General features: G+C 42.9%; 1 protein-coding gene across 1 annotated transcript in view; it reads right to left on the reverse strand.

The window, feature by feature from the left end:
• Window positions 1-398: 398 nt before the first annotated feature.
• The window catches only part of nek11 (NIMA-related kinase 11), a 316,688-nt gene continuing 302,319 nt past the window's right edge, over window positions 399-14,767 (reverse strand). The window contains exon 16 of the mRNA XM_078535823.1: window positions 399-1,431. Coding sequence (XP_078391949.1) covers window positions 1,227-1,431 — 205 coding nt within the window. The 3' untranslated portion in view covers window positions 399-1,226. The remainder of the gene's footprint in view (window positions 1,432-14,767) is intronic.

Below are 14,767 nucleotides of genomic sequence, written 5' to 3' on the forward strand. Positions count from 1 at the left end.
AAAGCAGCCTCGCTTAATTAGCGCCACATCCACAAACATTCACTCCCTCTACCACCGATGCACAGTGGCAGCAAAGCGTACCATCTACAAGATGCACTGCAGCAACTCACCAAGGCTCCTTAGGCAGCACCTTCCCAGCCCATGACTGCTACCATCTAGAAAGATAAAGGTAGCAGATAGATGGGAACACCTCCACCTTGAAGTTCCCCTCCAAGTCACACACCATCCTGACTTGGAAATATATCGCTGTTCCTTCACTGTCGCTGGGTCAAAATCCTGGAACTCCCTCCCTAACAGCACTGTGGGTGTACCTACACCACAGGGACTGCAGTGATTCAAGAAGGAAGCTCACCACCACCTTCTCAAGGGCAATTAGGGGTGGGCAATAAATGCTGGTCTAGTCAGCAACGCCCAGATCCCATGAATGAATTTTAAAAAACTGTTGTCATAATACGCAGCTGAAAATTAATCATCGTCATTTCAGGCATTTCACTTGAAGGGAAAAGAAAATTGCAGGACTATGGGGAAAGAGAGGAGGAGCAGGACTAATTGGATAGCTCTATCAAAGAGCTAGCACAGGCACGATGGGCTGAATGGCCTCCTTAGGTGCTGCATCGTTCTATGATTCCAACGGTCTCCAGAGAACATTCCGAGGATGTAGAATGAGGAATTAGTTGATTCAAGGACTTCCATTCAAGATAATTGAGTTTGTGCAGAAGACAACGTTGCTGAAGAGGGTTAAGGTCACTGTCCTGAAACGTGGAGAAACCAGGTAACAACTTGGGTGATCGTAGCATTTAACTGAAATTTTTATCAATAATGAGCCAGCTGCACAGTTAAACCAGTTACATGATTAAACAGCAATAAACTGAAGATTTTACTCTTTTATTTTTCCAAAGTGAGCGTAAGGATGTTGGCAAGTAATATAAAGAAACAAGCCATAAACCTTAGGGAACTGGTTTAATAATTTTCCTCTCAACTACAAAAAAAAAGATTTGCTTTTAGAAGATTCCTTTATAAAATGGACTTGAAGTTTTAGAAAATGGAAATGAAACTCAGGGCATTTTTAATAACATTGATTCTTTTAGAAAACCACGTCCACAGGGGTTTGGGTTTAATTCTGTAGAGCTTAGTTTGCCTTCCTTAATAGGACACTATGATATGAAGCGATACTGCCAATAGTCTAACAATGGCTTATCCTTAACTGCATTAATTGATCAGGATCATCAATGCTTAGCTTCTGCCGCAGAGGCCTGCAGTTGTTCCTCAAAGTAGAGAAGTTGGTCAACTTCAAAGCAGTCGCTTGGCTTGGCACCCAACTTCTCCAAGTGCCCCTTGACCTCTGCCTCCTTGACATTCTGCCTCCTGGCCATTTTCAAGTAGTCATAGACCCTCTGAAACACATCAGCTTCCAGTTTCTGAATGGCTGCCCTAAAACACAAACACACACACACAAAACACACATCAATTATTAAATTGCAGGAACCGTGGTACCTTGTAAAACATGTGCTCACAAAGCTGACAGGCGAACAGATGCAAGAAGTTAAAAGTATTACTCTCACCAGAAGGAGATACATCAAAGTGTTTATCACACCCTGGATAAGCACCGTTAGTGCTAACATCATACAGGCTGCTTTAAATCTCGTGGGGAAGAGGTTTTTTTTAAAATCACAGAGAAATCACTAGACACAGCATACCAAGGTCACATCCTCCATCAAACAGAATCATAGAAAAGTTACAACAGAGAAGGAGGCCCATTGTGACCTTGCCGATAAACTGAGTCGACATTGAAATTTGATTTGAATTAAATCATAGTATAAAGACAGATTGGAAATGTAGAACAATTTCATAGAACCATAGAATACTACAGCACGGAAAACAGGCCATTCGGCCCTTTTAGTCTGTGCCGAAATATTATTCCGCTAGTCCCATTGACCTGCACCTAGTCCATAACCCTCCAGACCTCTCCCATCCATGTATCTATCTAATTTATTCTTAAAACTTAAGAGTGAGCCTGCATTTACCACGTCAAATGGTAGCTCGTTCCACACTCTCACCACTCTCTGAGTGAAGAAGTTCCCCCTAATGTTCCCCCTAAACCTTTCCCCTTTCACCCTAAAGCCATGTCCTCTCGTGTTTATTTCTCCTAATCTAAGTGGAAAGAGCCTACTCGCATTTACTCTGTCTATACCCCTCACAATTTTGTAAACTTCTATCAAATCTCCCCTCATTCTTCTACGCTCCAAGGAATAAAGTCCTAACCTGTTTAATCTTTCCCTGTAACTCAACTCCTTAAGACCCGGCAACATCCTAGTAAATCTTCTCTGCACTCTTTCAATCTTACTGATATCCTTCCTGTAGTTAGGCGACCAGAACTGCACACAATACTCCAAAGTTGGCCTCACCAATGTCTTATACAACCTCAGCATAACATCCCAACTCCTATACTCAATACTTTGATTAGTGAAGGCCAGTATGCCAAAAGCTTTCTTTACAACCTTGTCTACCTGTGACGCCACTTTCAGGGAATTATGTATCTGAACTTCAATCAATTCCGGGGTGGTGAAGGATTGACTTAAAATTATTTATTAAATCACAACAAAGTGCTGTGATTTTTTTTACTATGGGCAGGGCAAAGAAGCAGGCCCCATGTCTACCCCCAGCCGAACAGGGGTTGAACTCCAAGCTGTTGGTATTAATCTGAACCATACAATAGCCACCTTGCAACTGAGCTAACCAGCCCCACCTTCTAAATGCTTGATCCAAACAGGAGATTGTACCCACTATGACCTGCAGTCTTATATCAGCCAGACTCATTTCTATTTATCTTACCTATTCCACAAACAGTGTGGTAGCTTCCTTATTCAATTAGCGCTGACATATGCATGGGAATGTGGCGTATTTTGAAATAAAAAATGTGAGCATGATCAGGTAAGGAAAGGCCAAAATCTAAAATATCAAAGCGACATTCTCAATAATACACAGCTCCCACAGACCCCAAGTAGCAATAGAGACTGTGGACAGAGTTTTCCGTGCCCACTGGCATCGGGCATCATCAAGCGGGCGTGAGTGGACAATATGGCGGGAAGGCCAAAAATTGGTTCTACGTCGTTGTGAAACCGGTTTGCAATCGTCTGCTTCGCCCCTCAAAGGTGGGCTGCGTCTCCTGCTGCTGCACATCAGGAACTTCATTGTAATACATCTGCGTCGCATTATAAGCCCAGCTCCCCGGAATCACCCCCCCAATGCTGGATCGTCCGAGCACATCGGCGTGATTGTACAACTGCACCGAAGTGACGTGCACTTGGCGAGCTGCACTTCGTCCGGGACTTCGAGGTTTGCTTGCCTATCTTGCTTCAGGCAACACTTGTGGTCTTCAGTGCCAGGCTTCACAGGCAGCACCACATCACTTTTAGGGGGCTTCACGGGCAGGTCTCTACCTGCCAGACCAGCCATAAGGCAGGGGTGGCTTTTCAAAGGCTGCAGGGCTAGGGCTTGCTTGGGGAAAGGGGGAGAAGTGGCCTCAGACAAGGAAAGAGGCTGCAGGGTGAGAGCAGTACTGGGAAGGGGGGTATCCCAGGGTGTGTGTGGAGATACAAATTGATCTGTGCAAGTGGCCTCAAGAGGGTGAGGGCTGAGGAGGCAGTCTCCAGAAGAGATGAGTCCAGATGGAGATGTGAGGGTCTGTGTGAAAGAGTGAGTGGTGATATCCCTTGAGCTGGCAGTGAGTTAGATGCCAGTGAATGTGTGATGGGCTTGTGAGTGTGTGAGTTTAGAGTGATGAGATGGCTGAGATAAATACTCAAAGGGGAAAAATTTACAAGGCTATGGAGAAAGGGCAAGGGTGTGGAGTAATTGTTTAGTTCTTTCAAAATGCCAGCACGAGCATGACGGGCTGATTGGCCTCATTCTGTGTTGTATGATTTCATGATTCTAATCTGGCTCCTGGTTTATCACTCTGGCCAGTTTATCTGACTAATGACCTTTGACCTCTTTTGTCCATCCAACGAGGTCATTAATGCTGAGCTTGAAGCAATTGACTCAGCCAATCACAACCAGGAATTACGATTTGAAGGGATTCCTCCTGACATCACTTTGAATGAATAACTTGACAATCGAGCTGCATCGACTCTTTATCTGCTGCCTCACTGAGTGACAATATAGCAGAGAGATTACAGCACGAGAAGAGGTCAATAGCCCTACTGAATCTATTCCAATGCTGAGTCTTAATAGAAAAAAATGAAGCATTCTATAAATATGAACTCAAAAGTAATAAAGATGTCACAGAATCACAGAATTTTTATAGCGCAGCATGAGGTCATTCAGCCCATCGCGTCCCTGCACCGGCTCTTCGAGCGAGAAATTCACTTAGTGCCATTCCCAGTCCTTATCCCCATAACCCTGCACATTCTTCCTTTTCAAATAGCAGTCTAGTTCCTGCGTGCAGGCTTCCATTGAACCTGCCTCCACCACAAACTCCGGCAGTGCATTCCAGACCTTAATGTTGCATAGGATACTGGTCAGTACTGGACCAGTACTGCACGGTGCTGGTCACCACACAATAAAAGGAAACAGAGAAAAGGTTTACATGGATAGTACCAGAACTGAGAGATTACAGCCACCAGGAAGGATTGAACAGATTAGAGTTTTTTCTTTAGAAAAGGTAAGACTGATAGGTGACCTGATAGAGGTCTATAAAATTATGACTAGGTTAGACAAGGTAGATATGAAGAATGTTTCCACTTGTGGAAGAGTCCAAAACTAGGATCCAAATAGTTAATAATAAATCCAATATAGAAATAAGGAGAGATTTCTTTACTCAGAGCGTGATTAGAATGTGAAACACACTATAACACAAAATGGTTGAAGCAAATATTTTAGATGCTTTCAGAAGGAAACTAGACGAGTATATGAGAGAAAGGGGAATAGAAAGATAATCTGAAAGGGTGAGATGAAGTGGATGGAATTAAAGGAAACTCCTGGGGCTTATAAATACCAGGACAGTCCAATTGGACCAAATGGCCTGTTTCTGTGCTGCATATTCTATGTAATCTTAAAGCCCTGAAAAAGGCATTTGGCCCTTCATGGCAGTACTGGCTCTTTGAAGGAGTTATTCAAGTTGCCTCAATTCCATGCTCTTGTCCCATATCCTGCAGTTTTTCTTCTTCAAATATAGATTCAGTTTAACTGCAGCTTTCTACTCCAATTCAATTTCCTATCCTTCGCCCATACCCTTCCAATTTACTCCTTTCCAAATACATGTCTAGCACTCTTATAAATGGCATTATAGTCTCCACCTCAATATCCATTCCATGTGTTAATAATCCTTACTGTGCAAAAATTTCTAATTCACCTGCCATTTTTCTGGTGATGATCCTGACCTCGAAATTTGCATGTGCCTATGAATGTGGGGGTGGCGGTGAGGGGGTCACAGGATACACTCCCTGCGCCTGAATGGCGGGGCCCAAGATACCCTCAAAAAGGGGCCTTGGGCCTCATTCTCATCAGTCCGGCGGAGATCGTGCTGCTCTAACACTTTGAGAATGCGCTATTCTCTAATTCTGTATTTTTGATAAACTTCTCAAAGAGTCTGCTGCATTTAATTGTATAGCTGTAGGTTCTTGGAAGCAGTCGTCTTCCAGCTGGGGCTGATGTTTTATGGACTTTTAAACACATCAATGTTTTAATGACCTTGCTGGGGCTGCTGATGACTAGCTTTTTCATTAAGCCCTGATGCATCTTTGCAGTTTAGTTATCTGCTTGGCAATGCTACTGATATGTTCCTACAATTAAAATGATTATTAGCATTTCCATCATCATCTCTGTCCTTGGCAAGGAATATTGGTGTCATTATATGCAGTCCTAATTTGTACAGTTTGACCCTGTGATAAAAGCCAGAGCAATAGATTAAATAAATTTCAGGGAGGTTTTGAGACATTAACAGAAAGCAAAGGGGGAACTAAAATTGTGGGAACTAATCCAAACACTAACCTTAACCCTAACCCACATTCTCTTTGAGATTGTCTCACAAACTTGCGGAGTTTAATTTTGAACAAACTTCTGGGAGATTTAATCTTGTACTGACTATAACAGAAATGGGGTATTTGAAAGATAAATAGGAAAGGTTGCAAACAGCCTCTTGGTCGTACAGAACTTGAATATTGCTGAGGAAAGTTATCTCATAATGCCAAAGCTTTTATTGAATTACCCCAAAGCTTGGGGTCCCCATTGCTTTCTCCACGGTAACATCTCAGCCAATCAGAGTCGACTTGCCAACCAATCAGCACCCTTTTCTCTTGCAGTATAAATTGTTGTGATCGTTTGAAATTTGACATCCTTGCATTTGTCCTGATGAGTGTGTGATGAAAAGCTTCAGCAACATGTCTCTCTTTTCAGCAATATGAAAGGATAACAAATGAAATTCATGTTAGCTAGATGTAGGAGCACAATATCAAAACCAAGAGGAATGCAGTAATATTTAAAATGATTTAAGAAAATGGGGGAGAATTTATTGTAAGCTATTAAAAATATTAAAATGATAGCGAGGAGTAGAAAGAGAAGATTGAAGAAGCAAGTCTCAATAAATATTGAGGGGAAAAGAGTTTCTTCGGTTATGTTCAAAGCAGATAGTATGTTGAGGAGTCACATGCAGCAAGAAGGCGTCAAAGTAGGGCCATGCTTTTATTTTTCACCCCAATCATTTTAATTCTAGAACCGCACCCGGCATATTACCAAGCAGATAACCAAACTGGTAAAGATGCACCAGGGTTTAGGGAAAAAAATAATCATCAGCAGCAGCAATAAGGTCATTAAAAGACACCGAAGCACTTAAAAATTCAAAAAAATACCAGTCCCAGATGGAGGGCATGCTTCCAAGAATCTGCAGTGAAATGGGAATGAAATTAAAGGGAACAGACTCTTTGAATTAATTATCAGAGATCATAAGCATGGAATTGGAGAATAGTGATTATTGCCACCCATGTATCACCCCTCCAATCATACTTGGAGAACACACTGCTCTAAGTGACCGGATTTGATTTTACACAATTAATTTGTGTATAACTATTCTCCACAAACCTCATTTTGCTGGAGAAATCAGCAATTTGTAAAAATGTAACTATCCTCCACCGACTGCATTTTCGTGGAGCAATAATCATTGTGTAACACGTAACTATCCTTCCCTCACCGAATTTAAGTAAGAGAATTCACCCTGCTTTTATCAGGAGATGTTGCTACAGTTTCTGTCATGAGTTTTGCTGCTGTGGTTTGTAGAGACTCCTTTTAAATAGACCCAGTAAACAGACTTTGCTTTGCTTGCTGTAAAATACATTTGTTTGCTTAAGTCCTGCAGCAAGTCCTGTCTAATCCCCACCGATTGGCTAGTGATGACAACAAACGCTCCACAATATCATATGAGGAGGATATTTAGTCCTTTGAGACTGTTCTGCCATTCAGTGAGATCCTGGCTGATCTGCGACCTAACTCCAGATACCCTTTACCCCATATCTCTTAATACCTTTGGTTAACACCTTGGGTTAACAAAAGTCTGTGAAACTCAGGCTTAAAATTAACCACTGACCTAGTACTATTTGCCGTTTTCGGAAGACAGTTCCAAACTTCTACACGTTTTGTCTGAAGAAGTGTTTCCTAATTTTACTCCGGAAGGGTCTAGCTCTAATTTTTAACTTTTTTTTTAAATGGTGGATGATACTCTCACATTCCTCAACTTTCAGACTTTGTAAGATCAGCCTCGCTTCTGAACACTGGACAAACCACGGACCTATCCCAAAAATCACTGAAATGATTAATGAAATGAAACTATGGGCCTATCCCAAAATTGATTTTTGAATTGCCCAGAAGCATGGGGAGCCAATAGATCCCCGTCGCTTTCACCATGGCAACACTTCAGCCAATCACTTGCCAACCATTCAGCACCCGTCTCCTCTTGTGGTACAAGTTGTTGGGATTATTTGAAATTTGGAATTCTTGCATTTGTCCTGATGAGTGCAAGACAAAAAGCTTTTCAGCAAGATTCAAGTTCTGTATTACTAGGTGACTGTTTATTTTGAATGCGTTGGAATGGAATGTGGAACTTACTAAAATGTCTGTACTCCCAGTTAAAGACATAAGATATTGGTGTACGTCGGTCGAACCAAACTCACTTTAGTAACATTTACAACTCCGAGAGTCCTGCGTGCTCCACAAAGCGGTTACCTAATTTCTTGCAATGCCTTTGACATGAAGCATCCTGGAATATTACTCATTGACAGCCTTTCTGCCTTTCCCTCACTGACCAAAGAAGGCAGCTTAGGGACAACACGCAAGGATAGATTCGGGACTTGTTTGCACGACCATAGATGGTTCTCTGTTTTTTTATTATTCATTCATGGGATATGGGTCTTGCCAGCAAGGCCAGCATTTATTCCTAGTTGCCCTTGTTCAGAGGGCATTTAAGAGTCGACCACATTGCTGTGGGCCTGGAGTCACATGTAGGCCAGACTGGGTAAGGACAGCAGATTTCCTTCCCTAAAGGGCATTAGTGAACCAGATGGGCTTTTACAACAATCATGGTCACCATTAGACTTTTAATTCCCGATTTTTATTGAATTCAAATCTGCCGTGGTGGGATTCGAACCCGGGTCCCCAGAGCATTACCCTGGGTCTCTGGATTACTAGTCCAGAGGCAAAACTACCACGCCACCGCCTCCCACAATAACCCTGACGCATATGCAGTTTTCCTAGATAATGTTGAGCTTCACCAGGGGTCCCCACACTCAGTGGCGGAGGCTGAGCAGTGGCCCTGCAGGTCCCATATGTTAATGTGTTTCAGGGTCGGGTGCCTCTTGACTAGTTCCTGTGCCAGTTGGTGCTCCTCACTCATCTGCAGCGGGGTTTTCACTGAGTTGCAAACCACACGTTATTGCTGTCATTCAAGCAACCTGGCATCTGGGTGGTAAAATTGATCTTTTTAATACAGATCAGCAAAAAACAAAGTAAGTTAAATATGCTATTTTGTTCCACAATGCACCATCTTTCCACTCAAACTCTGCGTAAATAAGATGAACTGAAATTCTCTCTTTCTTTCATCTCTTTCAGCCTCAGTTAATTCAACTTGTCCAGAAATGTAGAACCAGAGAATATGGGCCAGTGCCTGAAGGGATTGAAAATTTAAAACCAATCTGCAGATATTTCAGTGAATCAGTGGAACAGCCTCTCTCGGGAAACAATGGATGCAGATGGTATTGATTCATTCGAGGGTAAATTAAATAGATTATTTTTCAGAAAATAACATTTTGGGATAGAGGACCTGAGTAATTTGAGAGGTGATGTGTGGTGAGTGTTGCAATCTTGGGAGGAACAGGTGACTTTGGACCTATGTCTCCCAGAGCTCTTCACCACTGGGATTTTTCCTTACCTTACGTCTGGCTTTTTTTGTCAACAATTAGGAACATAGAAAATAGGAGCAGGAATAGACCTTTCGGCCCCTCAGTTCTGCTCTGCCTTTCAACTGGATCATGGCTGATGTTCTACCTCAAAGTCATTTTTCTTGCACTATCTCCATATCACTGGATATCTTTAATAACTAGAAATCTATCCATCTCTGTCTTGAATATGCTCAATGGCTGAGCCACCACAGCCTCTGAGTGAAGAAATTCCTCCTCACCTCAGTCCTAAATGGCCAACCTCTCATCCTGAGACTGTGTCCGTGCCACCCCACCCCAACCCCACCCCCCCCACCTCCCCACCCCCTACCCCCCCACCCGCTCCCCCAAACCAGGCAGGGGAAACATCCTTCCTGCAACTACCCTATCGAGCCCTGTAGGAATCTCAATGTGACCACCTCGCGTTCTTCTACACTCTAGAGAATACAGGTACAGTCTCCTCACTCTCTCCTCATAGGACAATCCCGCCATCCCAGAAATCAGTCTGGTGAATCTTCATTGCATAGACTGATAGAGATTGATTATTATGATCAGTTAACAACTCCGTTATCATTGTATCACAGGATTACTGGGATTGTAGAAAATGAATTATACGGGCTGTGATCTTTCTTCATCCAGAAATTTTTACGTTTCTATCTCCACACCTAACTTATTTAATTGCATCGTGTGTAATCTCTGCAAGATGTCCTGCAAGAACTTTCCAAGGCTTCTATGACAGAACCCTCCAAACCTGTGACCTCTACCACCTAGAAGGTCCAGGGTTAGCAGATGCATGGGAACACCACCACGTGCAAGTTCCTCTCCAAGCCACTCGCCATCCTGACTTGGACGTTCCTTCACTGTCGCTGGTCAAAATTCTGGAACTCCCTCCCTAGCTGCACTGTGGGTGCACCTACACCACATGGGCTGCAGCGGTTCAAGAAGGCAGCTCACCACCACCTTCTCAAGGGCAATTAGAGATGGGCAACAAAATGCTGGCCCAGCCAATGACGGCCACATCTCGTGGATGAATACATTTGAAAAATTCTTCACTCTAGCCTGGAGAATAACCCAAATATTAACTTCATCCTGACTCCACAGGTTTCCGTGCTACTTGAGTCAGTCATCGGCCCTCGTCAGAGGTTAAATTATCCCTGGCAATTACAATCAAATCCTTTTATTAGATGCACTTTCCCACCTTCGCCTCCTTTTTCCCTTTCAAATTTACACAAAATGAGATGCTAATAGAGGGGTTGCAACAGGGCAGAGATACTTTAAATTATTCAAATGACTCTGTAAATAAGATAAAGGCTAATAGTGCAATCCTGTTATTGTTGGGTTTAGTTTCTGAGTTGATGATAATATGAATGCACTTCTTTCCTGCAATCAGAGCTGATAGATAAGCTAACACTGTGAAGCAGGAATTCCACTGAACAGCGTTTTCCCCTCAATAGCAATGCATGCCGATCCCTGTGTTGTGTAGCGGGCAGCAAAACACAAGATCAGAGATAAAGAGACAACAAGCCCAAAGGCACAAAGCTTTCACCCAGGATCTGCAAAGTACTCATCATGTTATGCTCTAACCACAAATTGAGCACAAAAGAGATCAAAGTGTCGGTGTTTAGAATGAAGTCTTGAAAGATCTGCACCGATGAAGGTGAGTCAGTGGGAGAGGGCGATTTCTCACAGGAACAATTACGGTTCAGATCAGTGAGTTTTTATTGGATTGGGAATTAAGAACTGACTGTGAAGCATTAACAATAACAAGAGTGTTCGCTCAACGTGAGATTCAGCCAATTACTGCATGGAGGAACAAAAGTCTTTTTCTTCCCCCCAGGTCAGTCGACGCCAAACCTAATCTAATATACCTGAAGTAATTTGTTACTAGCCACATTACTACCTTGATTTGGATTATCAATCAAGTATTTAAATATGTTTATAAAGGTTTTCACTACCTCAGGCTGGTGATTGTAATATTGAGCAAAATTACACGACTAACAAAGCAATGTATATAAAAACTTTTCTCATATTACAAATTTTATTTTCCTGAATAGAATGTTTATAAAGAGTTTGGTGGGAAAGTTAAACTCCCCTCACCCCTCAACACTGACCCAATCCCAATCCCAATCCTAATCCCAACTGCATTCACAAGGGTTCGTACCCCCAAGAGGGGAGCCCGCCATTGGAAAATACCCGTGATGGCGCAGCAGAGATGCCACTGCAGCAAAGCAGGTGGTGAGGGACCAGATGAAGGCCTAAACAGATAAGGCTTTGGGATGGAAATGGGTCTACTGGACCCTCTACCTCCATTAGAAGAATTTGGGGGGGGGCCTTCCAGTCTCTAATCTTTCCCCTACCGTCCACCAGGAATGGAAGTTCCAGGGAGCAAGGTAAGGGTAAAGAGGCTTGTGCATCTACCTGATAGAGCGGAAAGGAGGGTCATGGGTGATCCCAGCATGAGCATGGGGTGCGGAGGAGGGAACTCAAGATCCGGTCAGTGAGGCATTGGTAGAGTTGACCCCACACCACCGCGGCAATCCCAGCTGATTTCAGGCGGTGTTGCGATGGAAAATCCAGCTCACTGTGCCACGAAGGGTCACTGATTACAGGTGGTGTGGTGGTAACGTCACTGGACTAGTTGTCCACAGGCCCGGGCCAATGCTCTGTGGACATGGGTTCAAATCCCACCGTGGCAGCTGGTGGAATTTAAATTCAATTAATTAATCAGGAATATGTTATTCCAGCTGAGGTTACCCCTGGACAAGCCTGATCCCTGAGTAAACCCAGCTCATTTTGTCTCTTTAGATACGTGGAGAGGGGCTACTGAACAGTCACCAGAGTCAGCTAATGAACTTTTAACAAAAGCATAAAACATTTATTAAACAAGAAAAGATGAACTATATTACAATACTCCTTCACCCACAGCTATACCTTTACAGGTATATACAGATTTGTAAGGATAACACAAGTTACAAAAGCTATCTTACACTCCAATGTACACAGTAAGTACACAGTCCATGTACCAATAGGCACCCTGTGGTCAGACACACCAGACTCTGAAACCAAGTGACAGATGCCACTCTAACCAGATACTATGGATCTCTCCTCAACTCCCCTCAGACACTTGTCACAGCATGAGCCAACCAGTCTCACTGCACTCCGTCTTTCACATGAGGGTTTCCAATCTCCATTTTCTAAGAAATCACCTTAGAATCTTCTCCCAAACTGACGCTTTCTCTCAGATGTCTTCCACAAGGGTTCACCTCCAGATTTCAAACTTTCCTTCCACTGTTCCTCTCCCCTGGGTCACCACATGCATTCAAGCTTTCTTCCATGCACTCTCTCTCACTGGCTCAGCCATCAACAGTACCCCATTGCTTCACATGCTCATAGCAAAGAGTTACAGACCTTCAGTTGTCTCTTTGGACCTTCTTGCCTCTTGCAAGCTGTTCTCGCTTTAAATCTGCTTTCTGCAGTTTTTGTCTCTTTAAATCTGAAGCTTGAAGCCTTTCTCTCTGTCCCTCACTATTAACTTCACTTAACGGGACCTTTTCCAGGTTCTTATCCTTCCTTTGACTAGAAGGTCTGCTTGGGACTTTCCCCTCTTTCACTACCCTGGATTTTTGGGGGTTTTTTTTAGCCTGGGACTGTCTATCTGTCCCCTTTGCTCCAGTCTCTCCTGGCAGCAACTTTCAAAAACCAGCTGAACTCCACAGCTTCCAAAACAAACTGCTGTCTTTCTTCTTCTGTGTGTGTCTGTGGGAGGGACCTGCCTCTCTGACCCCCTGTTCCTAGGCAACAGTCGAATTCGTCTACCCTTGTTTATTTACCTTTGCGTTAGGAGTCGTAAAACTCATTAGAAATGAGGCACCTTTTTAAAGTGAAACTAAAACTCAATTTGACCTTTCTTCAGACACAGATGCAGAAATACAAATCAAACCCAAGCACCAAAGCTAAAACTCATTCATAACACTCAAAACACACAAATATAACTTAAACTATCCCTGTTTCCTAACAAATATTATAAAGCTAATCTGAGTGATGACCATGAAAACCATCATCAATTGCAGTTAAAAACCCCCTTCTAGCCCTTTAGGGAAGGAAATCTGCCGACCTTACCTGGTCTGGCCTACATGTGACTCCAGACCCACAGCGACGTGGTTGACTCTTAACTGCCCTCTGAAATGGCCGAGCGAGCCACTCAGTTCAGCGTTTAGGGGTTTAGGGATGGGCAACAAATGTTGGCCTTGCCAGCGACACCCGCAGGTCATGAAAGAACAAAACAAAATCCTCCACAAGTCCCCACTTGGCAGTTGGCTAAACTCAGCTGTCCAGCCTATAGATGTATGAACTAGGGATAAGTATTAACCAGCAGGGAGAAACATATTCTAACAGAAAGAAGCAGAAACGATGAAACATATCACAGAGCTGAGGGAGGGAGGGAGGAATGGGTCATTCAATTTTGGATAAATAATGGAACCCACTTACGATGAACCGAAATTCAGCTATAAAATGTCCCTATTCATTGACTGCAGAGCTGAATAGAATGGCAGTCGTGTTATAATGAAGCCATTAGCTCCTCACTGTAGAAACCTGATTGCTAATTTTCTATTATGGAGCCTGTAATGAGCAGAAAAGTACATCTCACTTACAAAGGAAAGCAGTAATGACCTCTAGTCATAATGTGTATAATCTGAAATCCACGCACGAGCTCATTTGTTTTCAATTGCATATTTTTAAAAAACAGTTGATTCCAAATCAAGTGTAGGAAACTGTCTTGAGATTCACAGGTATTTCTGTCAATTTCGGGTAACGCTTTGACAGGGTAGATGCCGAGAGGATGTTTCCCCTCGTGGGGGACTCTAGAACTAGGGGGCATGGTTTCAGAATAAGGGGTCTCCGTTTAAAATGGAGATGAGGAGGAATTTATTTTCTCAGCGGGTCATTAATCTCTAAAATTCTCTATTACGGAGACCTTTGGAGGCTGGGTCCTTAGTGCTGAGTTAGACATGTAAGATTTTTATAATACTATTAATTTTTATGGTTTGATATTGGTCTGCAACATCTATGGATTTTATTGCTATTCGCCTTTTAAATGGTTCAGTTTGAATTTCTGCTAGTTGGGGACAGGGAGGCTATTGCTTGTGAGAAACTAAACGGAATGGTTTAATGACTTAAAGTTGCCTGAGAGTCTGGATTCAGCAGCTCTATATTTGAAGAAATGGCAGAAAAGTAGCTTGAACTGAGAATGACACTATCTTTAAACAAAACCGTGCATTGATTTAATTGATTAACCATATCTGTAGAGCAGTAGAGTATAAAGTATTATAGGGAAACTTTTTTCC

This window comes from Cetorhinus maximus, chromosome 3 (assembly GCF_964194155.1).
Source record: "Cetorhinus maximus chromosome 3, sCetMax3.hap1.1, whole genome shotgun sequence".
NCBI classification, from domain to species: domain Eukaryota; kingdom Metazoa; phylum Chordata; class Chondrichthyes; order Lamniformes; family Cetorhinidae; genus Cetorhinus; species Cetorhinus maximus.